Source organism: Panthera uncia (genome assembly GCF_023721935.1).
Source record: "Panthera uncia isolate 11264 chromosome A3 unlocalized genomic scaffold, Puncia_PCG_1.0 HiC_scaffold_11, whole genome shotgun sequence".
Taxonomy (NCBI): domain Eukaryota; kingdom Metazoa; phylum Chordata; class Mammalia; order Carnivora; family Felidae; genus Panthera; species Panthera uncia.
The window spans coordinates 23256215-23282310 of NW_026057578.1; the positions used below are offsets into that span (position 1 = coordinate 23256215).

Consider the following 26096-nt stretch of genomic DNA (forward strand, 5'->3'; position numbering starts at 1 on the left):
ATAAAGAGTTAATGTGAATGATGCTGAACAGTGGTATAGAGGCTCAAATGTGATGAAATGAGTTGAATTAAAGGAAAGATTTCATTTAAATATTGGAAAAATCTTTTTGACATTTTGATGCTAAATCATAAATATAAAAATTGTTTGAAGTCTGTGAATGGTTGGCTTTAAGAAAAAGAAATAATTGATGTTGGTTAAGCTGTTAAATCTGCCTAGTGACAGGTTTGGACTCATCATTCTAGTTAGACAAATATAAGATTTTGTGACCTACATCTAATAGCATTAGAATATCCACTTGGTCATATCTTGAGTTTGGTTTTATTTTTTTTTTGTCTAGAAGATTAAGATTGCGGCCCTGCGCATGTATACTAGCTGTGTGGAGAAAACTGACTTCGAGGAATTCTTTCTAAGTAAGTTACTGTTTTTGATAGTTCTGAAAAGGAAAATGAATCTACTTTTCATGGGGTGCCTGGCTGGCTCAGTTGGTAGAGCATGTGACTTTTGGTCATGAGCCCCAAATTGGGTGTAGAGATTACTTAAAAATAAAATCTTTAAAAAAAAAAAGATTCTACTTTTCATTTTTATGACTGTTAATATCTTCGTGGAATAGGTTTTGAGTCATTGGTGAAGCAGTTTTTTCTGCATAAAGTATATAATAAAAGCTGTTTATTTTTCTCTTTTAATAGAATAAACAAAGGCCAAAAGAACCCTATAGATTAGACATTTTAACAAGTTTGAAAAAAAAAGAAACCTAAAAATTTGTCCACTACTTTGACATTTTTCTACACATGTATCTTTTTACGTATGAGTAGTCATAGTAAAACAAATCCTGTTCTACGTTCTGGATGTTTTACTTAGCATTTTGACATGAAATGAGCTTTCTGCCAATCATTGCTCTTTTATTTCTAGTTTTTAATTGTTTTGGTTAATCCTGGCATATGCCTAATGATTTTTTTTTTTCTTTCTGTTGAAGGATGATTAGGTCAAAAGGTACATATAATTTTATTATTTATATCCCATTGATAAATTGCTTTCCAGGGCACCTGGGTGGCTCAGTCAGTTAAGCATCTAACTCTTGATTTTGGCTCAGGTCATGATCCCAGGATTGTGGGATCAAGCCCCGTGTTGGGCTCCATGCTGAGTGTGGAGCCTGCATGAGATTCTCTCTCCTCTCTCTCTCTCGATCTCTTTCGCTTTTCTTTCTCTCTCTCTCTCTCTCTCTCTCTCTCCCCCTCTGCCCTTCTCCCCTGCTTGCACTCTCTCTCTTAAAATAAAAAAAAAAAAAAGAAAACTTGCTTTCCCAAAGAGTTTTACTGGTTTAGACCACCATTAGCAGTTGATTATATCAATACAGTATTCATTTTGATGCTGTAAACTGTTTAGTTATTAAGTTTAGTTAAAGCAGGTACTTATAAAGTAATTGGGAAAGTTTAAGCTGTTTCTAGTCCTACAGATTTTGGAAAGAAATGTGTATGTGCTGTGTACATAACCACCATTATCCTGCAAGCCACAAACACCTACTTGATATTTTTCACAGACAGCAATTGTTCATATATAATTATGTTAATAACAAGGAAGATAGGTAGATGCAGTTTTGATTATTTAATAACTATTTTGGATTTTTAAAACCAAATGCAAGTTGTTTTGGTGATTTTTACAATTTCAGCAGATTGATGTTAATATTAGAAACTTAAAATACCCTACTGAGTTGTAATCCTGATTTAGTGTCTACCTTCTATTTCTTATTTATTATAGTGACAAAACTTCCCTGCTTCTTTTTAATCTCTAAAAATTTCTCATTTGGGGAGAGTTTAGTCTGAAAGGAGAAAATATTTTCTCTGCTTGATGAAGAAACTGTTGATATTAGAAGTTGGATTTTTCAATACTTTTTTAAAGTTTATTTATTTTGAAAGAGATAGTACAAGTGGGGGAGGGGCAGAGAGAGTTGGGGAGAGAGAAAGAATCCCAAGTAGGCTCTGCACTGTCAACACAGAGCCTGATACAGGGCTTGAACTCACGAAACTGTGAGATCATGACCTGAGCCAAAACTGAGTTGGATGCTTAACCAACTGAGACACCCAGGTGTCCCTGGATTTTTCTTAAGTGGTTTTTGGAATACCTGTCCCCAATTATTTTTCACCAGATCTTTTTTTTTTTAATGTTTGTTTATTTTTGAGAGAGAGAGAGACAGAGACAGAGAGACAAGAGCCTGAGCAGAAAAGGGGCAGAGAGAGAGGGAGACACAGAATCTGAAGCAGGCTTCAGGGCACAGAGCCTGACGTGGAGGTAGAACCCACAAACTGAGAACATGACCTGAGCCAAAGTCGGATGGTTAACCAACAGCCACCCAGGCGCCACTCATCAGATCTTTTTCTTTCTTTCTTTCTTTCTTTCTTTCTTTCTTTCTTTCTTTCTTTCTTTCTATTTATTTATTTATAACTGTTTAGTTTTAGAGAGAACGTGCATGCACAAACGGAGGGGTAGAGAGAGAGAAGGAGAGAATCCCAAGCAGGCCCGATGCTGTTAGCACAGAGCCCAACATGGGGCTTCATCCCATGAACTGTGAAACATGACCTGAGGCAAAACCAAGAGTCAGACACTGAACCAACTGAGCCACCCAAACACCCCTCATCAGATCTTTTTAAAACCTCATCTTCAGATATCTATTTAATATTTGATTTCATAAGTAACTCATAAATTATTTATAATTATTTTGAAGGGATGTTTACTTGCTGTCTGTCTTAGCCAGTCTTCATTATTGAAGATCCTTGAGTTAATATTATAGATTGCATAATGAGATTATTATTAGATATTTAAGGTAACATATTATGTTTCAATTTATAATCTGTTGTAAACTATAAAAATAAAAGTTTATATGTTAATAATTCACATTTACATGATATACTTTTACATTTGTCTCATTTAGAAGTTACAAAGCCTTGTAGGATAGGAAAGACTTGTATTATTTTCATTTTTATTTTCTTTTCAGAAACAGTTGAAACTTAAAGAGACTACATGATTTCCCAAAATTGCCTAGCTAAGGCTCGATCCTGTGTTGTCTAGGTTAAAGGCCAGAAATTTTTCCACTGTAACATACTGCCTATGAATAAATGTAATTGTAAATTATAAACTGTAATCCATCTTAATATTTTTGTATTTTATTGTTTTTAAATGAGAACTCCTCTAGGAGATATTCTATTAATATTGTAAACTGATGTTTATATGTATTAGAGGACAAACGCTTCATTGAGCTTTGTTCTAGCTTTGCCTTTTGAATGTTACCTGGGGAGGCAGTACATTTTTTCAGTGACACCCCACTTACTTAAGTTTTTTGTTTGTTTGTTTTTGGGTTTTTTTGTTTTATTTTTTATTTTTGTTTTTTTTTTTAAGTAGGCTCCCTGCCCAATGTGGGGCTTGAATTCATGACCCTGGATCAAGAGTCAGATGTTCTACTGACTGAGCCAGCCAGGTGCCCCTTGCTTAAGGTTTTTTGGGACTCAGTTTGAGAATTGCTTTTTATTTTTTTTCATTATTATTATTAAAAAAATTTTTTTTAATGTTTATTTACTTTTGAGAGTGAGAGACAGAGACAGAGTGTGAATGGGGGAGGAGCAGGAGATGCAGAATCTGAAGCAGGCTCCAGGCTCTGAGCTGTCAGCAACAAAGCCCGATGTGGAGCTCAAACTCATGGACTGCAAGATCATGACCTGAGCCAAAGTCGGACACTTAAACTGACTGAGCCACCCAGGCACCCATTCATTATTATTTTTAATGTTTTATGTATTTTTGAGGGTGGAGGGAAGTGAGGGGTGGAGAGAGAGGGAGGCCCAGAATCTGAAGCAGGTTCCAGGCTCCCAGCTGTCAGCACAGCACAGCACAGCACAGCACAACCCCTGATGTGGGGCTCAAACTTATGAACTGTGAGATCATGATGTGAGCTGAAGTCAGACACTTAACAGACTGAGCCACCCAGGTGCCCTGAGAGTTGCCTTTTAGACTTACAGCTTGTTCATTTGTATTATGCTCCATTGTGGTCCACCTTTGTAATTTATGGGTAGGTTAAATTTTAAAATCAAACCATAGTGGTTCCAAACTGTGGCAAGTGAATAAAAAAGGGATCCAATCTATTTGGAGGCAGATAAATATCTATGAAACAATGAGACTGACTTTCTTGCATCTTCTTTTTAAAAAAAAAAAAATTTTTTTTAATGTTTATTTATTTTTGAGAGAGAGAGTGAGAGAGATAGAGCACCAGCAGGGGAGGGGCAGAGAGAGACGGAGACACAGAATCTGAAGCAGGATCCAGGCTCCAAGCTGTCAGCACAGAGCCTGATGTGGGACTCGAACTCACAAACCATGAGATTATGGCCTGAGCCAAAGTCGGATGCTTAACTGACTGAGCCGCCCAGGTGCCCCTTGCATCTTTTATTTTTAATTTTTTTTAATGTTTAGTTTTGAGAGAGAGAGAGAGAGATAGAACATGAGCAGGGAGGGGCAGAGAGAGAGGGAGACACAGAATCCAAAGCAGGCTCCAGGCTCTGAGCTGTCAGCACAGAGCCTGAAGCGGGGCTCGAACTCACAAACCGTGAGATCATGACCTGAGCCGAAGTCGGACGCTTAACCGACTGAGCCACCCAGGTGCTCCCACCCTTGCATCTTCTAAAGAAAGATTCTAAAGAGTAGGCCAGATAGGTTTGGGGTAAAGGAAGAGAATATATATATCGGTTCCAAGATTACACCTGTATTATTATTTTTTATTTATTTATTTATTTATAACATTATTTATTTTTGAGAGACACAGAGAGACAGAGCATGAATGGGGAAGGGGCAGAGAGGGAGACACAGAATCTGAAACAGGCTCCAGGCTCTGAGCTGTCAGCACAGAGCCCGATGCAGGGCTCGAACTCACGAACTGTGAAATCCCGACCTGAGCCGAAGTCGGACGCTCAATGGACTGAGCCACCCAGCCACCTCCAAGATTACACCTTTAAAATGGCTGTTGCTCTCTTGGACTTTTGGTATTTAAGGACTTGACTTTTTAAATTTTTTTTTTTTTTTTAACGTTTATTTATTTTTGAGACAGAGAGAGACAGAGCATGAACGGGGAAGGGGCAGAGAGAGAGGGAGACACAGAATCGGAAGCAGGCTCCAGGCTCTGAGCCATCAGCCCAGAGCCCGACGCGGGGCTCGAACCCACGGACCGCGAGATCGTGACCTGAGCTGAAGTCGGACACTCAACCGACTGAGCCACCCAGGCGCCCCAAGGACTTGACTTTTTAGAGTCCTGAGCATTCAGTAATTTTTTAAAAGGATAGAGAGGCTTAGGTAGCTCAACACTATCATCCTCACTCTTCCAACAAAAGCGAAGCCAGTGTTAATTCATGAAGATTGAATAAGAATGAGTTGTTCATTGGGGCGCCTGGGTGGCGCAGTCGGTTGGGCGTCCGACTTCAGCCAGGTCACGATCTCGCGGTCCGTGAGTTCGAGCCCCGCGTCAGGCTCTGGGCTGATGGCTCAGAGCCTGGAGCCTGTTTCCGATTCTGTGTCTCCCTCTCTCTCTGCCCCTCCCCCGTTCATGCTCTGTCTCTCTCTGTCCCAAAAATAAATAAACGTAAAAAAAAAAAAAAAATAAAAAAAAAAAAAAAAGAATGAGTTGTTCACTAACAGTGTGCTTGTGAATAAACAATAGGCCTATAATAGCCTAGTGGGTAGGCCCCAAGTTATAGACTCTCTGTCATCTCAGAGCCAAGGTGTTCAAAGGTCTTGATCCAGAGGCCTACACATTGGGGATTCTGACTGGTGAGATAACCTTAACAGCCAGCCACCTGTTGTTTTCAAGATGTTCTGATGGTGTATATCATTTGTGACATAAATGAGCATACCCTCTGTGAGCATACAGTGGTTTGCTAACTGGTCTTCTGGAGATCAGTACTGTTATGAAGAGCACTTTGGAGCAGAGGGGGCCAATCAGTAAAGTTTAATTCCATACTGCCTGAAAACTGCTTTGTTTTTAGCTCTTAAAAGACTTACTACCTTGGAGAGGAGGCTCCTTAATGAGTAAGTTCTGAGTCAGTGATTGAGGTTCATCATTTTATTGACACAGTCTTAAATAGTGACCTATTTAAGATATTTTAAACCCTAGTGTTTAAATAATTCACTGAGAAACAACCGTAGTGAATATTTATTGAGTACGTATTAACTATTAACCATTTTGCTAAACGTTTTACAGGCCTTATCTCATTTAGTCCTCACAAATCCCTATAAGGTAGGTTCTCTTGTTCTCCCCATTTTTACAGAGAAGACAGCTGAGGCACAGAGAAGGCTAAATAACTTTACCCAGAGTCAAATAGCAAGTAAGAGGTAGAGTCAAGGTTTTGAATCAGGAGGTCTGACCCTAAAACCTGCATTAAACAAACAACTGTGTTAATACTGCCACTCCATAACAGCAATGAATTATTTAATTTTATCCAACTTGGTAGTGAGGAAGAAAGTACATAGCCTCAGAAAATAATGCACTGAGTGTATATTGTTGTAAGAGTGTGATCATGGCAGAAGACAGTAACAGATTTTAGCTTTGAAGTGTTTAAACATAGTTCATTGAGCTAAAGATCTGCTGTGCTTTTGTGTTGCTCATGCTCAGACATTTAGTGGTCTTGTTTTTTAGGGCTTTACTCTGGGTTTCTGTTCTGACCCCAGTGGATACAGGGAGTCAATATGCAGCTCTTTTCCCATCCTCAGCCCTGAGCCGACCCCCAGAATGGAAAATTGTGACCCAAGTCCAGCTGCTGGCCTGTCTTTGCTTTCCAGCCCAAGAACTGATTCCCTCTCTGAGAAAATTGGAAAGGCTCCTGGAGGCTGCTGAGAAACTTTGATGTAGAGGTAGCAATTGAACAGATTGTCCTTTAGAAGCAGCCAAATTTCATTTTCCAGATTGAAAGACAGACTTCCAAGAAAACTTTTCTTTTTAATGTTTTGTTCTAGCATCCAAAAAAGACCCAACTTCAGATCTGGGCTTGAGAGTTTCTCATGGCTATTCTTGTTCTAGGTGGAGGGTGGTTGGCCCACTCTCAGATGGCATGTATCTTAATAGCTGTATGGTTGGCCAGGCCAGCCTTCACCTCCCTCCTGCTGGGTTCCAAGAGGAAGTCCACTTGACAACTGCTGGGCACCTCCCAGTACACTCACCAGAGTATTTTGGTGTCACTTTGTGACGGACTTGGACTTAAACTCCTGCCCAACCGCGAGCTTGTTAATATTGTGGCTGCCCTCAAGTTACTTAGCCTTTTTGAGCCTCTAAATGAGTGTTATAATACCTCCCTTCAGGGTTAAAGTGAGGATTAAGTGAGAAAATTATTGACATGACTAGCAGTGGACCTGGCAGGAAGTATGGGCCCTTAGTGAATGTTAGGTTCTGATTATAGTGTTAGAGAAGCAGTTAGTGATTAAGAACATGGTGCCTGGAATCAAGCAGATCTGAGTTTGATCCCAGGTGTTTCATTTCATGGCTGTGTGACCTTAGGCAGTTGTCATGATCTCTCTAGGAGTCCATTTTCTCACCTGTCAAATGAGGGTAATATTAATACCCACCTCATAGGCCTGGTAGGATTCATTGAGCTTATGCCTGTAAGCACCAATTATAATGTCACATGTAGTAAGCCTATAAGGAATTACTGCTCTTTATTATTACTGGCGGTGTTAGTGTCCCTCACAGAGGTCCTACCCTGTGTTTTCTCTCCGAATGGCCCCTTTGTGTTATCATTTAGTACGTTGTATACTTCATTGTTTGCTGCAAGGCAGTATATATCCCTTTTATCTTGAGTCATTTCTCCAAAGGACTGATTGTACCCGAAGGGCCTGCATTTCCCACTGTTACTCATTTTCTTTGTCCTCTTGCTTTTGCTTTTCTCCCTGTCATGTAACAGGATGGGCATATTCAGCATTCAGTGGAGGACCCCTCATCTAGCCAGGGGCATTTCCTAGAGATCTGAGAATTGAGAGGTTTGGATGGCTAAGCACTGACCTGAGTTTTGGTAACTTAAAGCCCAGTTTTATCATTCCTACAGGTTGATGAATGGCCTTTCGTTAGATATAATCTGCTTTTTTATTCAACTACAGCTCCCTACAGCCCCATTTCTTTCTCCTGGTCATTTATTTTGGACGAGTCATTCAGCATTCCCATGTTCCTAGCACACTGGGTCACCTTAAGGAAGACGGGAAAAAGAAACTAGAACTTAGACTTAGCAGGGCTCAAGTAAAAAAAGCCTGTACTTAATTCGGGTAGGCAAAGTAGTGTCTTCCTAGCTTTCCAGAAGAATTTGAGACCAGGAAGGGAAAATAACATGTTAGTTGGAAGGAACCATAGAGATCATCTAGGCCACATTATACAAAGTGAGAAAACAGCCTCTGAGAAGAAAAGTGATTTGCCCAAGGCCACACAGCAAAGTGGTAACAGGGCTGGAACTAGAGGGCTGGTTGTCTGACTGCATTCAATACTCTTTCAACTCGTAGTCTTATTCTGTGGTTCTACTGGCCCTCTCTGTGGTAGTATAATCAGAGAGCACTATAACTGCCATATATTTAGTTGAGCAGATTCCTACCAATATTTAAAATATAGGCGATCTTTTTCCTCTGAACCCTCACATATTTATACTTTATTATTATTTTCTAGGGTGTCAGATGCCTGATACATTCAATTCATGGTTTCTTATAACTCTGCTTCACGTCTGGTAAGTGAGCAATTTAAGTGAAGTCACCAAATTTTTTTTTTTTTTTTAAACACTGCTGACTTGTAAGGTATAGCCTTCAGCAGGGCTGAATATATGAAATGGCAGTTGTTCAGGCATTAAAAACTGTTCCTTTCATTTTAATAACTAATGTCTTAAAGCACATTTTTACTAAAGGTCAAAGCATAGTCCCACAAAGAACCTAATATTTGTAGGCTTTTCTCAAAGAACACCTACCCCAGTGAACAATGCTATCAGTATCTCTTAGAGACTCTATGAGCTTGGATGGAAAGTTCTCTCCCTTGGCTGTTTTAGGAAAGTTCACATTTACGTAAAAGTGGTTTGAATTGTGAGAATCCGTGGTCATTTTCATTGCTGGTCATCAGAAACTTATAACAAATTATAGCACTGACATTTACGCCTGTACCTCTAAAATGTGCATACAGGTTAGATTCGTGCCAGGTTTGTTGCGTGTAAAAATATTTAACACCTTAAACAGTATATTTTTTCTTCAGCTGCAAATTAAGTAGCCAAAAAAATCAATTTTTCATCTAATGTTACACAGTATTAAAGGTCAGAAGGATATAGGAGAGACGTTGAAGTGGGGGCTGGGGAGTGCATTTATTGAACTGCCAGATCTCAGGAAAGTAAATTCTGGAGAACTAAGTTTACTACTTTGACCATAGTGAGTATCTGAGGAACGTGGGGAATGGTTGCCCTGTCAAAAGGACCCTTGTTTGAGACTGCCTTCAGCTGAGCTTTGCATCACAGAACTGACTACTATATAAAGACTTTTTGGTTTTGATCACCTCTGAAATATTTCTCCTGAACTCACATAGTCACTGAGATTGGCTAAGGGGCATAAGGTGGCAATTTATTTTATGTTATTTTTTTTCTAAGCGAGTACTTCATTGAGTGCACACTATGTCCCGGGCAGTTTGCTGGGAACTAGCTGTGGTTCTCAAGAAGCTCACAGTCGAGTGAGGGAGATAAGACATTTAAGTTTTTTCTTTTTCAAAATTTTATTTATTTATTTTGAGAGAGAGAGAGAGCGCGCGCACGCATGCAAGCACGGGGAGGGGCAGAGAAAGAAGGAGAGAGAGAATTCCAAGCAGGCTTTGCACTTTGAGCACAGAGCCTGACGTGGGGCTCAATCCCATGCACCATGAGATCATGACCCGAGCTGAAATCAAGAGTCAGATGTTCAACTGACTGAGCCACCCAGGAGCCTCAGGAGAGAAGATATTTAAAATAGTCAGTGACAAATCGGAGAATGGCTAAGTTCTGTAATAAATCTGAGTAAGTAGTGCCCATGGGATCATAGAGGAACCTGCAACTATCAAAACCATTACTAGTTTTGCCTCTTCTTTGAAATGTACCATGTCTTTTAGTCACATAGCTGTGAAGCCAAACTACCTTCTGTCTGAATGGTGAAGGTTAGGAAAAGGCTTAGGGAGGGCAGCTGGGTATACTGAGAGGAAAACTACTTTTTCAAGAGGAGAGGACTGCAGAAGTTGCACTGTAGAATTACTCACTGGAAAGGTGGGAGGGTTCAGAAGAGGCGAGGCTATTCCCAGAGGAGCTCAAAGATAATATTCAGAGCTTGTATGAAAGGCTCTTTATTGCCTATATAACTAGAGGTATCAGAGTGTTAGAGGGAGTGGATGGCAAAATCAAATATATAATCCCTGTGACCACATCCCAAGGTCAATCCCTAATAGTAGCCAGGAGAACCTTGAAACTACTTACAGTTCTCTCAAGATAGCCACCGTTTCCAGACATGCTTGCTGTGTCTTCCTTGCTGAGGTTGGTTTCATTTCTCAGAGGAATGGGGAGTACTACTATTACCAGTTAAGTAGCGGGAGGGAAGCTGTCTGCTTCAAATCTACATTTGGTCTTACCTCCACCCTTTCTCTTTAGTTCTCACCATCTGCAGTCTTCAGTGGAATGAATCAGTATCTTTCCAGTTTGAATCAACAAACTTTTATTGGGGACCTACTGTGTGTTAAGGACTGTGGGGCTTTGGAGAGATGGGTATGACATGATGTGCATTGTCTAGCAGATAACAGGCAGGAAGTATACTTTATGGCAACCTTTCCCACTGAATTCCTCTACAAACCTGACCCAGACACTTCAGACAACTGGCTGTCCTCAAATACTCCCATGTCTTTGCTCATATGTCCTGGGTGTTGTTCCTGATATTCCCTAAACCTAAAATGCCCATGTTTTCTCTGATAGAAATTCTCCTCACCTTTCATGGTACATCTCAATGTCATCTCTGCCACAGAGCACTCTTTATCCAATACTGCCCCCTACGCTGCAACCACCACCAAATTTGGATTTAGTTATACTTCCTTGTACTTCCAGAGTATCTGCTTGTGCCTTGGGCACGGCACTTCTTTCACTGTCATCCATTATAGGCAACTGTACTTCCTGCCTGAACTACAGTTTTGTAAAACTTGTGCTGTTTTGGGGCCCACTTGTGCTGTTATCCTCCAAGAAGAATTGGGGAGACTTTCTCTTCTAAGGGATAGGGGTATTAGGAGGAGTAATCATTCCACCCAAGTCTGTGGAGAAGCTATGTTCTTCCAGCCCTGTTCTCTTAGCCTGAAGCTCCAAGAGGGTAACTGAAGGATAGCCAAGTCCAGTATTACAGGGCCCAGTGGACTTCCTAGAGATGTATAGGGTTGAAATACCTCCTGAAGGTGGTAGTATGAGGGAGAGGTTGGGAGGCTTAGAAAGCAGTCATAAAAGTAGAAAGAATCTGCCCCATCCCCCAAAGGGGGGAAAAAAACCCCTACTAAACAGAATACCCTGGCAGTGGACTTTTCAGAAAGCTTGCTTGGGTTCCCAAGGGTGATGGCTCCCTGTTGGCCTTTAGAATAGGGACAGGATTTCTCACATCCTTTTAGTTCCCCTGGAGGAGGTGTTGATGATTCCCTTATCCTATCTGCCTTCTCTAGTTCCCAAGTTTTTCTCTGTATGTCCAGTTTCTAGAGGGGCCTTATCAGTTGTGTATTCACGTGAACTTGTAGCAGCTGCAATGACTGTGTGTCCTTTGTCTTTGCTGAACAAGGTTAGTATTGAATGTGGCTGCTGAAAAATTGTTGAGAGAGGTTGCTGTCTAGGCTTTCCTGCATCCAAATGTGTACTTGATAAAAGCAGGCCTCCTCCTCTGTTTACTGTCTTGGGCAGTGGCACTGCAATCCATTCAGGTGTCCACACCAGAAACTGGGGAGACCTCCCTGACTCTTCCCTTACCCCCCTCATCTGGTCAGTCACCAGTCACTCCTTCAAACTTTTTTGCCCATGACCCACAGTAACAAATGAATTTTACTTTGCAACCCAGAACACACATGTCTCTGATACTACGGTTTCGTAAAACTTGTCCTTAAAATGTCAGATAATCTCTGATATTTTCTATTCCTTTTGAATTCATTTTAAAGAAAAAATTTAACATGTCACCTGTTAAATTGATTTTACTGGATTATAAGAAACAGTACTTGAAAACTGGTCTTTGGCCTCCAACTTCCATCTTCACATGCCATTGATCTTCTCAATACAAATTAAATCAGCATGCATGCACGTGCCCACACACACACTCTCCCTAATGTTCTCCATTATTCTCAGGACAAAGTATATTTCTTAGCATGGCATTCAGATTCCACCAAATATGCCACCCCTGCTACTCTCATATGGTACTATTCTAGGTACTGCTATCACCACCACTCCCTCCTCTGCAAGATAAAACAATATTATATAATAGAAATACCAAGTTTTCTTCTGTCCAGAAAGCCCTTCTCTCTCGTCTTTACCTGACAAAACTCCTGTTTTTTCATTCAGTGTCTAACTCAGGTATCGTTTCTGTTTGAAACCTTCCCTTTCCTTTGAAAGCAAGAGTTAGTTCCTCTTCTGTGTTTACTTCGTATTTTAGGGACCTCTATCATAGCACTCATCATGTAACATTTTTATGTTTTATCATATCAGTCTTCTTTGTGGATGGTGACTTTATTGAAAGCAAGAATTATTTTTATCTTTTTGGAAAGATATGAAAATGAGATATTACTTCTCACAGTTCTGTGTATTACTCTTAATTTGTATCAATAAGTGTTCATCAAGTAATTGATGTTCTCAGATCTAACTTGACTCGCACGGCATTTGGAAGGGTCCTGGCGCTGTCTTTTGGTTGGGTGAGAGTGGCGAAGCTCTGCTCCTGCTTAAGTTTCTCTGGGTTGTTACATGTATGTAGCTGGAATTTATGTTGGCGTTACAAGTGTTAATAGATTTGTAGAGACTCAAAATTTGTCATGGAACGCTAGTACCTTCTAAATGCAGAAGCTAATTTTAGAAGATGGAATGGGATAAATAAAATTAGAGTATGCCTGTGATGGAGATGGAATGGGGAGGGAGTAAAATGCATTTTGTATTTTAATTTTAATTTTTTATTTTTTAAATTAAAAAAAAATTTTAATGTTTATTTTTAAGAGAGAGAGTGTGAGTGGGCGAGGGGCAGAGAGAGAGAGGGAGAGTCCAAAGCAGGCTCCAGGCTCCAAGGTGTCAGCACAGAGCCCGATGTGGGGCTCAAACTCACAAACCATGAGATCATGACCTGAGCTGAAGTCAGACAATTAACCGACTGAGCCACCCAGGCGTCCTGCAGTTTGGATTTTTAAAAATTATTTTAGGGGCGACTGGGTAGCTCATCAGTTAAGCATCCAACTTCAGCTCAGGTCATGATCTCACGGCTTGTGAGTTCGGGCCCCTCATCGGGCTCTGTGCTGTCAGCTCAGAGCCTGGAGCCTGCTTCAGATTCTGTCTCTGTCTCTCTCTACCCGCCCCTCTGCTCACACACTGTCTGTCTGTCTGTCTCTCTCATATATAGATAAACATTTTTTAAAAAATCTTAAAAAAATTATTTTAAAGTCAGGTGTGTCATAAATATAATTACCAAGCCCTTTACAAAAATGTTATCTTTTATTTATTTACATGTATTATCTCACTCATTGTTACAACTACTTTATTCTTGTTTTATATGAGGGATCAGAGGTTTTATATATGAGGGATCAGAGGTTTAGAGAAGTCAAAGAACTTGTCCAAAGAACTAGTTAGTACATGGTGGAGAGAAAATTCTAAGTGTGGATCTGGCTAACTCAACAGTGTTAAGTTGCTTTCCTCATTGGTAATTAAAACTACCAAAGTAATTAAAGAATTGCTGATTGATACTAATACTATTTAATATTTATTAATACTATTTATTATTTAAAGTACCTGCTTATTCTTTTTTTTAAAGTTTATTTAGAGAGAGAGTGAGCAAGTGGGACAGGGGCAGAAAGACAGGGAGAGAGAGAATTCCAAGCAGGCTCCAAACTGTCTTGAATTCACGAATCTTGAGATCATGACCTGAGCCGAAATCAAGAGTTTGATGCTTAACTGACTGGCGCCCCAGTACCAGCTCATTATTAAACATAAATCCATAAAATTTTAGGGGCACCTGGCTGGCTCAGTCTCTGGAGCATGCAACTCTTGATCTCAGGGTTGTGGGTTCTAGTCCTCCATAGGGTGTAGAGAATACTTTATAAAGGGAGGAGGGGGATGCTGCCTGGGTGGCTCAGTTGGTTAAGCGTCCAACTCTAGATTTCATCTCAGGTCATGATCCCATGGTTCATGAGTTCAAGTCCTGAATTGGGCTCTGCACTGACAATGTGGAGCCTGCTTGGGATTCTCTCTCCCTCTCTGTCCTTCCTCCGTCACACAAGCTTGCACTTTCTCTCTCAAAATAAATAAATAAACATTAAAAACATCTTAAATCCATAAAATTATTACATCTGTTCTCCAATTGAACCTGTCCTCACAGGGCCAGAGTGTGGGAGAGAGATATTAAATCATTAATAGAATACAGCTGAAATAGCATGATGAGAGGAAATGGCAGGGAGAAGAGGGGTACATAATTTAGATGGGGGGATGGGTCATTCAGGGAGGGCTTCACTGAAGAAATGACGTCTAAACTGATGAGTAGAAGTTAGCAAGTCAAAAGGTGCATGAAAAGCATTGCAAGTGAAGAGATCTAGTGGTTCAATCCTTTTACCAGCTGGGCCCTTTTTAAATATGAAATTTTATACCCGGTCACCATATATGCATAGATAAAGAATTGCTGTTTGGGTTGAGGAAGTGAGAATGACCTGTTCACTCAGGTCTTCACAATGTATGCACTGGTAAGGGACTCTTATGTAGCTCTGTGGAAACTCAGACCACAGTTTAAAAACCACAGATCCAGTTCAACCCTCTCATGATTACAATGGGGAGACGATTTTGGCAATTTTAAGGAATTTGTTCACAGGCCTCTTCATCTGTAATGGAGGACCTGAGATCCAAATCTGAAGCTAACTGCTCCTTCTCCATTCAATACTTGGCTTCCTGCTTGAGTGTTCCCCTTTGGTGGTCATGGAGATGGGGGTTTCTTCCCATGAATATGAACAGCATGGCACTGATCGCCAATGATATGAAATTGTTTCTTGGTACTCCCTGTCTTTGTCCTGGGAGAGGCCACAAGTAAAGTAGACCTGAGAACAGTTCAGGGTGATAAGCTCTGTGTATAGCAGACCCACAGATCTTATGGGAACACAGGGGAAGGAGGACTGCCTGGGGATTGTCAAGACAAGCAGTTGCATTGGCCTCCTGGGGTCTAGAACCAGAGGACATGGGATCTTAAGGAGTTATTAGGAGATTAAGAAGTAATTGTAAGCTACTTTTTAAGATACTCCAAGTGATTAAGATTGATAATCACTGATTGATAATCAGAAACAGGACAGAAGGGAAACATTTTGTTATTTGTTTTTTACTTTTATTTTGTTTGAGAGAGAGAGAGAGAGCATAAGTGGGGGAAGGATAATGGTGGAGCAGGGAGAGAGAGAGAAAGAGAGAGAGAATTTTAAGCAGACTCCATGCCCAGCGAGGAGCCCAACTTGGGGCTTGATCCCTCAACTGTGAGATCATGACCTGAGCTGAAATCAAGAGTTGGACGCTCAACTGACTGAGCCACGTAGGTGTCCCTGTTTTTATTTTTTAATTTTAAGATGGGGAAATACTGGAACATTTTTATAAGTCTGGGGGAAGAAGCCTCTGACAAAGAAGACAAGGAAATAAATTGTGCAGGTGGGAAAGGGTTGGAAAATAGACTGGTCCCAGTCTCAGTCCAGCCAGAGAACTGCCTTGGCAGACACTCCCGGCCTTTGCAAGAGGGCTCTTCAAAATCGCCACAGCAGTTTTGATGCAGCTGTAGGGCTTTCAAGCTCATGCTGGATTCCAGCAACTTCAGATCTGCTATATATGGTGAGCCCTGGCCATGTCCACATCCCTTCTCTCCCTCCCCCAGCCAGTCATTCTGTTCAAACACACAAGTAGTTTTTGCCCAAACCAGAGGCCTATGCAGCATCATTTTGTCAACACCGCATAAACTAAAAGCACTGGTACCTGCTACCCAGGAGCTTGGTCTCTTGGGTCCGACAGGCAGGCCACAGGCCGGGTGTAGTTCTTGGAGGAGGCTCACTGTCAGGTGAGATGGCTTCAGGAAGTGCCTCACCCCACTTGTCTGTTTGCCCACAGACGGTCCTGTGGCCCCCATGCTCCCCACATAAAGGTAAGGCTTCATCGGGAGGGAGTTTAGGAAACCAGGTGGAGATAGCCATGCACACAGCCCCAGGAAAGGGTAAGCATGCCAGCTCACAAATAAATAAACTCATTCATTAGCACACTGCTGAGGCTTGAGTGTGGGCATGTAGGCTCTGCTTCCTTGGCCTCGGCTGATGGCAGAATAAGGGAAACAAGCTATGTGAGAGTCCCCTTTGGGATTCCTTCATTAGCAGCCAGAGTGACAGACCTGTCTTGAATGCCCACCAGTCTTCATTGAATTCCAAATCAGATCCACTCTGAGCAGCTTATAAACTACCATGAGGGAGAAAGAAGGCCAAAACACAACTGGTATTGTCAGAAGGCCCAAACAGAGCGAGTGGTACAGGATACTCGGAGCTGCCAATACATGGCAGGAGGTCAGCGGCAAGAATAACAAGAATTCTTCCCTCCCAGATTTAGGTAGAGAGGAGGAAAGCATGGCTAGGACTGTTGTTCCTTGGAACTCTGCAGGCAGTGTCGCTGTCTTCTTCCTTGTCTGATCTAGCAGGGAGAGGCTCTTGGAACTGTGCTGTCACAGAATGGGGGAAATAGCTGATAGGGACACTGACCTGGGAGACACTGTGGCTTAGGGGAAAGCAGAAGTTCAGGCTTCATTCTAGCTCTGCTCTTTTAAGTTACTTAAGTAATTATAAAATACATTTTAAGACTTTCCAAGTGATTAAGAAAGGTGATCACTAAAGGGAGAAACAGGATGGAAGGGAAACTTTCTAAAAATTTTTTATTTTAAGATAGGGAAACACTAAAACATTTTATAAGTCTAGAGGTAGAAGCCTTTTTAAAAAAATTTTATTTAAAAAATGTTTTTTGGTGTTTATTCACTTTAGAGAGAGAGAGGGAGAGAAAACGAGTAGGAGAGGAGTAGAGAGAGAGGGGGACACAATCCGGAGCAGGCTCCAGGCTCTGAGCTGTCAGCACAGACCCCGATGTGGGGCTTGAACCCACAAACCATGAGATCATGACCTGAGCCGAAGTCGAACACTTAACTGACTGAACCACCCAGGCACCCCAAGGAAGAAGCCTTTTTACTTCCTTCTCTGCTTTCCTCAGAGCATGAGTGTTCTTTTTTGTGAAATGAAAACAGTTAAACTAGGTTTAAAGAGTGAATGCAAATGCATTTTTGAGTGACAAGTCTGATATTAGAGGGCGCCATCAGTGACAGTAATCATTATTATTATTTGCCTTACGGTAAAATTTTTATCTTAGCCCTTTGTCTTTTGAAACTCCTAGTGAGTGAGTCTTTTTCCCTTTTCCCCTGTCGCTGTGCTTACCTTTCAGTGATAGTTGGGAGTCAGGACTAGGGCTTGACCACTCCTTTTTTTCTTTACTTTGCTAGCTGAGTTATTTGCTTTCTTTATGTGTAAAAGATATCAGTATTATTTATGAGCCACTGGGATCACTGAGCGACAAGGATGTACTGTGAAGCTCAAAACCTCAATAATAAGTTGTGGGTTTAAGAGCATCATCAAACTTGGGAGGGGTAACTGGAATTGCTCCTAAACAGAGAGTAGTTTATATACAGACTAAGTCCACACTCAGGGTAGGTACTTAGTAGATACTTGTTAAATAAATGATTAAATTATTTATTTAATAACAGGAATGTTTTTATTACTAGAGTCTCTCTTTGTAAAAAGATTTTTAAAAGTAATCTATTTTTGGTCACCTGGGTGGTAGAATTGGTTAAGCATCTGACTTTGGCTCAGCTCATGATCTCATGGGTACATGAGTTTGAGCCCCGCATTGGTTTCTCTGCTGTCAGCGCAGAGCCTGCTTTGGATCCTCTGTCCCTGCCCTCTCTCCCCCTCCCCTGTGTGTGTGAGCTCTTTCTTTTTCAGAAACATAAAAAAAAAAAAAAGTTTATAAAAGGTAAAAATAAAAAAAATCTATTCTTTAATTTTTTTAATGTTTATTTATATTTCAGAGAGAGAGAGAGAATGCACGCACGCACTCGTGAGCTGGGGAGGGGCAGAGAGAGACAGAGACAGAATCTGAAGGAGGCTCTGGACTCTAACCCACGAGCCATGAGATCATGACCTGAGCTGAAGTTGGATGCTTAACCAACTCAGCCACCCAGCTGCCCCTAAAAATAATTTCTTTTTTGAGGAGTTTTAGGTTTGAGCAGAAGGTTATCTCTTTTTAAAGTTTATTTTGCATTCTTAAGAGCAATTTTTATTATGTTTTATTTAGCAGGGAGGTGTTCCCCCCCCCCCCCCGCCCCACTTTCTTCTCCACTTTCCCTAGAACAGAGCTCTGAAATTATGAAGTTGAATCAGTAGTAAAATGTAATTTGGCTTCTCAACATTTAATTTAAACATTTATTATGAGGAATGTATCCAAGATGGAAATTGAAATAGAGCTGTCCTGTTCTGTTACTTAAACCTAGTGTTCTCAGTTGTTGTGGAATGTAGTTTCCTTAGTGACTCAGACTTAACTGTTGTACAGTCAGAGCCTGTGACGGGTGCTGGCTTTGTTTTGTGGTGGGCACCAGGGTCATCATGTCTTTTTCGTGTTTGTTTACCATTTTGGATTTGCTTCATTCATTGTCTTTTCACCTGCCAGTGTACTTTAACCTTTTCCGGATGATTTGGGGGGGTCCTGGTAATGCTTAACTGTAATTTGCCAGACTGTCTTTGAGTTGCGCTGGGTTGTTGAACCTCAGTTGCTGTGCTATTGTTTGTGTGTGTGTGTGTTTGTTTTCAATATATTTTTAGTTTCTTTCTTTCCTGTTAGGCTGCCAATAGTTACTTTTTGTTGTTGTAGGTATTCTTGCCTCAAGTTAGCCAGTCTTCCTCTTCTGATAGGCTATTTTTTTTTTTTAACGTTTATTTATTTTTGAGATAGAGAGAGAGACAGAGCATGAATGGGGGAGGGTCAGAAAGAGGGAGACACAGAATTCGAAACAGGCTCCAGGCTCTGAGCTGTCAGCACAGAGCCCCACACGGGGCTCGAACTCACGGACCGCGAGATCATGACCTGAGCCGAAGTCGGCCGCCCAACCGACTGAGCCACCCACGCGCCCCTGATAGGCTATTTCTAATGTGATGCTAGTTTTGAAACTATTACTGCCCTTGTGAAGATTAAATGAAAGAAAAAGAGAGTAAATGGATTCTAAGATATGTACTAGTCATTAGAGGCAGCAGAAAAACAGTACAACTCTGGGACAAGATTATCAGGGTTCAGATCTCACCTATAAATCTAGTGGTTTGTAACTCTGGACAAGTTACTTCTCAAAGACTCAGTTTCCTCATTTAAAAAGTCGGGACAGTAGGAAGACCAGCCTTGGACTACACCAAAAGAAAAATCTTTTCATAGTGAAGGAAACCATTAACAAAATAAAAAAGGCAACCTACTGAATGGGAGGGAGAAGATATTGACAAATGATCTATATGATAAGAGGTTAATGTCCAAAGTCTATAAAGAACTTCTATGACCCAGCATTCCACCACAAATAAATAATCCAATTAAAAATGGGCAGAGGACCCAAATAGACATTTTGCCAAAAAAGACATGTAGATGGCCAACAGACACATGGAGAGATGTTCAGCCTCACTCATCGTCAGGGCAGTGCAAATCAAAACTACAGTGAGATAACACTTTACAGCTGTGAGAATGGCTAGCATCAAAAAGACAAGAAATAACAAGTGTTGGCGAGGCTGTGGAGAAAAAGGAACTCTCATGTACTGTTGGCAGGAATGTAAATTGGTATAGCCACTGTGGAAAACAGTATGGAGGTTCCTCAAAAAATTGAAAACAGAAATCCCATATGGTCCAGGAATTCCACTACTGGGTATTTACCCAAAAAATGAAAACACAAATTTGAAAATATATATGCACCTCTGTGTTTATTGCAGTATTATCTACAATAGCCAATATATGGAAGCAGCTGAAGTGTCCATTCGTAGATGAATGGATAAAGAAGATGTGGGGTGTGTGTGTGTGTGTGTGTGTGTGTGTGTGTGTGTATGCAATGGAATATTACTCAGCCATAAAAAGGATGAGATCTTGCCAGTTTTCACAACAAGGATGGACCTAGAGGGTATATGCTAAGTGAAATAAGTCAGAAAAATACAAACACCGTATGACTTCACTTATGTATGGAATATCTAAAAAAACCAAATGAATAAACAAATAAAAAGCAGAAATAGCTTCATAAGTACACCGAACAAACTGATGGTTGCCAGAGGGGAGAGAGGTTGGGGGATGGGCAAAATGGCTGAGGGAGTTTCCAGTTTATGGAATGAATAAGTCATGGAGATAAAGGATACATCATAGAGAACATAGTCAAAATGGTATCGTGATAGGGTTGGATAGTGACAGATGGTAGCTACACTTGTGAACATAGCATAATGTATACTTTATGGTCTGAGAAAATCTGTGCCTTTTAAACCTCAGAAGGCAGGTGTATTAACAAACTACAGAATTTTCAAATAAATGAAGAATTCCATTACCTCACTATTGCTGTTGATGAATTAGCCTCTGACGACACTTAAGCATCAAAACACACAGTGTCTTTTCAGGTGAGAGGCTGACATGAGTGATTTGATTAAGAAAATTTTATGGAAAAGGACTATTGAACTTTCCCTGGTTTGTTGCTGCTTTGGAATACATTCTGTATCATGTGAAGAAGCCAAGTCTTTTTCCATGACCTGTTTTTATTGTTATAAAGTATTGTTTCTTAGGCACTAACTGGGTTCAGAGGTTACAAATTTAAAATCACAGCATAAGCCAATCTCCTGGTTGGAAGGGATATTAAAGATCATGTAGTGAACTTGTCAGATAGCTGAGTTCTCACAAAGCATTTGTTCACTCTTCAGAAGTAGGCACATTCTGTGTCTTGGGCTTATTCATTCCATCATTCAAATCTTCAGAAACTTCTGCTAGAAAGTTATTGTTTTCAGTGTTCAGTGTTGAGTGATTCTTTCTTCCCCTGTGGCTTACCCATTGATTCTGACTCTTAACTCTTGGACAAATAGTCTAATTGCTTTCCTACAATATTTAAGGCAACTCACCTGTTTTTCTCCAGGTTATAGATCTTCTGATCTTTCATCTCTTCCTTTTGTCTCTTAAAAATATAATATTCAGGGGCACCTAGGTAGCTCAGTCAGTAGAGCGTCCAACTTTGGCTCAGGTCATGATCTCGCAGTTCATGGGTTCAAGCCCCACATCAGGCTCACTGCTGTCAGCCTGTCAGTGCAGAGCCTGCTTCAGATCCTCTGTTCCCCTCTCTCTGCCCCTACCTGCTTACACTCTCCCACCCAAAATAAGTAAATATTAAAAAATAGATATGTATATATAAGATGATATTCAAAACTATGGACAGTATTTCAAGCAGAGTCTGACCTGTGCTGAATGGAACAAAAATGTCACTTTGCACATCGAAGATACTGTATTTCCATTATTGTATCTAAAATCACATTTATTTGGGGGGTAACCTCATCATTACCTTGACATCCTTTGAAGTCAGTTGTCAACTTAAGCCTATAAGGCTTTTTCACATGTAAATGGGCATGACTCACCTATCTTGTACCTACAGTTCGTTTAGACCCAAGGGCAGGACCTTAGGTTTATCCCTGTTCAAATTCATTCTGTTAGATTCAGCCCATTGAAACGGTCTCTTGGAGTATTTTTGGTTCATGGTAGGGTCATCCAGCATATTTGTCTTCCTGCCCAGCCCCTTGTCATCTGCAAATTTGGTAAGTATGTTTTCTTTTCTACATCTTTAGTTGTTAACAGAGATGTTGACACAGGCCAGGCTGGAATCATTCCATTGTACCATACGATTGCTAGTAGATTTTAACGGGCAGGATTGTCAGTTTAGAATGACTATTCCATAACTATAGCAGGAATTATCTTTTGGTGAGTAGCCCAGTTGTAGCTGCTTAAAAATTTAAATAAGAGATAATATGGGGCGCCCGGGTGGTTCAGTTGGTTTAGTGTCTGACTTCGGCTCAGGTCATGATCTCACGGTTCGTGGGTTCGTGTCCTACATTGGGCTCTGTGCTGATGGCTCAGAGCCTGGAGCCTGCTTCAGATTCTGTGTCTCCCTCTCTCTCTCTGCCCTTCCCTTGCTCACACTATCTCTCTCTCTCCCTCAAAAATAAAGATTAAAAAAAATTTTTTTTTAATTTAAATAAGAGATAATAGAAATAGGGATGTTCATTGAGATTAGGGACTAGTTTGGAAAGTTGATGACCCTGTTTATATTCTTATATATAATTAAGTATAATATTATATTTACTAATTAATAAAATAAAATATAATTCTTATATTCTTATGGAAGGTCTTAAGAAGAAAGCTTTATGGGCTAATTAGAGGCAATGTGGTATAGGAGAAGCCCTAAACTTTGCCCTGAGATGTTTTATTCACTTACTTATTTAGCAAATAATTACTAAGTGCCTACTATACTTAAGCCCTGGATATAGAATGGTTAAAAATAAAAAAAAATTCAGGCTTCATCTTTGCCTTCAGTGGAACTTATATTCTCATGGGGGAAATGATTTGATAATTACATAGGTAAAATCATCATACTTTCTGTGATCTGTGTTCTAGGTAGGTGCCATGCCTAGACACACACCTTGTGTGTATTGTGTATGACAAACAACACAAGTCATATATTTAATTTAAACACTTCTAGTAGCTCCATTTTAAAAAGTAAAAAGAAAATATTCTGAAATTAATTTTAATAGAAGGTTTTATTTAACTCAGTTATATTTAACTCCACTTATATCTGAAATAATATGTAAGCATGTAAGCAGTATAAAAAAATTTGAGATATTTGTAGTCTTTTTGTTGAACTAGATCTTCAAATCTTAAACTTATACCACGTTAGTTGGAACCGGTCACATTTAAAGTGCCTAATAGCCACACGTAGCTAGTAGCTTCTGTGTTGGACAGCACAGCATTATACCCATCTTTACAGACTACTCTATGGTATTGGGCAAATTACTTTCCATCTTTAGGACTCCTGTTTTCATTCAGTAAAATGACGGATTTTGACTTGCTTATCTTCTAACAATTAAATGTGTGTCCTTTTCATGTATGAGAGTGCCTTCTGAGGTACTGTAAATCTCTCTGTTGATCTGGGTGTTGCTTACATGGCTATATATAACATGTAAACATCCATCAAGCTATATACTTAAGATTTGTGTGCTTTACAGTATCTATGTTATACCTCAGTAAAAGTGTTGTTGTTTTTTTTAATAAGATCATTTCCAGTTTTTTTGATTCTGTGTGTTCTTTGCTGAAATTACTCATTACACACGTGTGATATAAAAAATGCAAACAACCAGTTACTCTTTATGTCTTTTTCCCATCCAGGATGTGTCTAGTCCGAATGAAACAGGAAGGCCGGAGTGGGAAATACATGTGTCGTATCATAGTTCATTTCATGTGGGAGGATGTTGAGCAGCGTGGCAGAGTCATGGGGGTAAGTAAATGCTATCAGATTCTGATCCTGGACAACTCCAATGAGGGATTGCCTGACTTGAGTTGAAGTTTTATCTGTGCTAGAAGGGCTTTGCTTTTAGATTTCTGTGTAATGCTGCCTAATGTCAAGTGGTAATTCAGCTAGAGTTGCTTCTGCTTCTGTGGAGACTGACATGCCGTGGACACTTTATGTGTTTGCACACATTATTATGTTTTGTCAATGTGAGGACATCCTGTGCATGGAAATGAAATTGTTAAGCCCAAATAATGGTGGTAGGAGGGAAGGGATGGGTTTGTTGAATGGAGGAAATCAGATAATAATTGAATTTTAGGACACTATGCCTTTGACACCAATTCAGTGTTTGAACCAGTTCTCCTCTAAATTAGTTTTGATGGAAATACCCTGGCATTGGGCCTACACTGTCCTCAGGAACTGAAAATGAAAAACAAGTCCTTGATCGCTTAACCTAGACTAATTCAGCATCATATCTGCTGAAAATGTACATTAGTACATTTAATAATTAACCTGAGAAAGGAGAATATATAGCATATATATAACATAGAAGGTAATGATAATAGAAACATGACACCAAAACATTAGAATACAGTTGGTTATACAAAGAGTAATCTTTTCCTTTGTATATTATGTGTTTTTGTGTCTAGACCATATTTTAATAGATTGTAATCCTTGTTTTTTTCCCATTTCATTGCCTCCCAGTTGGGACCATCTAAAGCAGAACCATCAGAAGGGGTCATGAAATGGGTTAATTTATTTTTTGTTTTTGTTTTTGTTTTTGTTTTCATTACAAAGTTCTCCCTATGGACTGAGGAGTAAACAAAGTTTATGTATGTATTATAAAACTCATACATATTCATAGAATAAAAATCAAAGAGTAACAAGCGTTTAATGTAGAAACAAGTGTCTCTTACCCAGGCAAGCTCCCCCAGAGTAACCTTTGTTAATAGTTGATGTGTATCCTTCTGGTTGTTTTCTTTTTTTTTTTTTTTAACGTTTATTTATTTTTGAGACAGAGACAGAGCATGAACGGGGGAGGGTCAGAGAGAGGGAGACACAGAATCTGAAACAGGCTCCAGGCTCTGAGCTGTCAGCACAGAGCCCGATGCGGGGCTCGAACTCACGGACCCCGAGATCATGACCTGAGCTGAAGTCGGATGCTTAACCGACCGAGCCACCCAGGCGCCCCCTTCTGGTTGTTTTCTATACAAATGCAAATGTGTAAATGTATATTCTTTTAACACAACACAGATGGGCTTCTACTACACACAGTTTTGCATCTTGGCTTTTTAACTTAATATATATTAGATATGTTTTTACTTTACAATTATTTTAAAAATTCAAAATATTTTAACTGAGATTGAAATCTCCATACTCCTCAATCTCATTCCTGGCCAGTTATCTCCTTTCAAGAAGTAGTTACTGATCCATTTTAGTATATATCTTTTAAGGCTTTTTTCCGTGTAACTTCTTACAGAAAATATGTAGTATTGGTTTTGTGTTTATATATTTTATTATACATGATATCATCCTCTATGTGCTAATGTGTAATAAATATGTACTTAGTTTTTTCACTCAACAATATGTCTTGGAGGTTTTTCCATGTTGCATAGGAGTTAACCTATGTTGCATAGGAGTTAACCTATGTTGCATAGGGAGGTTGTCCCCCATGTTTTATTTATTGTAATTATTTTCACACACTCGTATGTTATTGTCTGATGGTATCATGTGCTTACTCTTTGTAAAATTGTGGTCTTTGAGACTAAATCATGGAAATGATGGTTGCCCATTGAGAGCGTATTTCCAAATTCTCATGTCTTTGGAGGAACTGCATATATAGGAAGCACAGTGGACATGGGTTTGTTTTTAGATGTCTTCAATAACATTTACATGCCTTTCTCTGGGACAATAGAATGTTGGCATTTATGTTCATTCTAAGAGGATAGCATATGTCAGAGTTTTAGCTGCTATCATCATCATCATCATTTGTTTTGGAGATAGTGTGGATTGACTGCCTTTGTAATTGTGTTCTTTGGTTCCTTGTTCATGTGACTAAACTTTCTGCTGTCTTTGCTGCCCAGAATGGCTCGTCAGCCTTTAAGCTATATGTGCAGCTTGGCGTTCTGCATGCCCTCAAGTACTTACTGTCCAACGCTGTGGCAGCACACAGTGGACATGGGTGGTGCTGCTAGTTTCAGATCACTTAATGGTAACCAGTGACACCCCTGGCCAGCCAAAGCCTTGGC

The 26096-nt window shown here is 40.1% G+C and overlaps 1 protein-coding gene across 4 annotated transcripts in view; it reads left to right on the forward strand.

Moving 5' to 3' along the window:
- Positions 1-26096, forward strand: part of LOC125936675 (ubiquinol-cytochrome-c reductase complex assembly factor 1) — a 104589-nt gene that overhangs the window by 32372 nt on the left and 46121 nt on the right. For all 4 annotated transcript variants that reach the window (XM_049650912.1, XM_049650914.1, XM_049650911.1 and 1 more), the window contains 3 exons: positions 338-410; positions 8669-8726; positions 23727-23835. In XM_049650912.1, coding sequence (XP_049506869.1) covers positions 338-410; positions 8669-8726; positions 23727-23835 — 240 coding nt within the window. The remainder of the gene's footprint in view (positions 1-337; positions 411-8668; positions 8727-23726; positions 23836-26096) is intronic.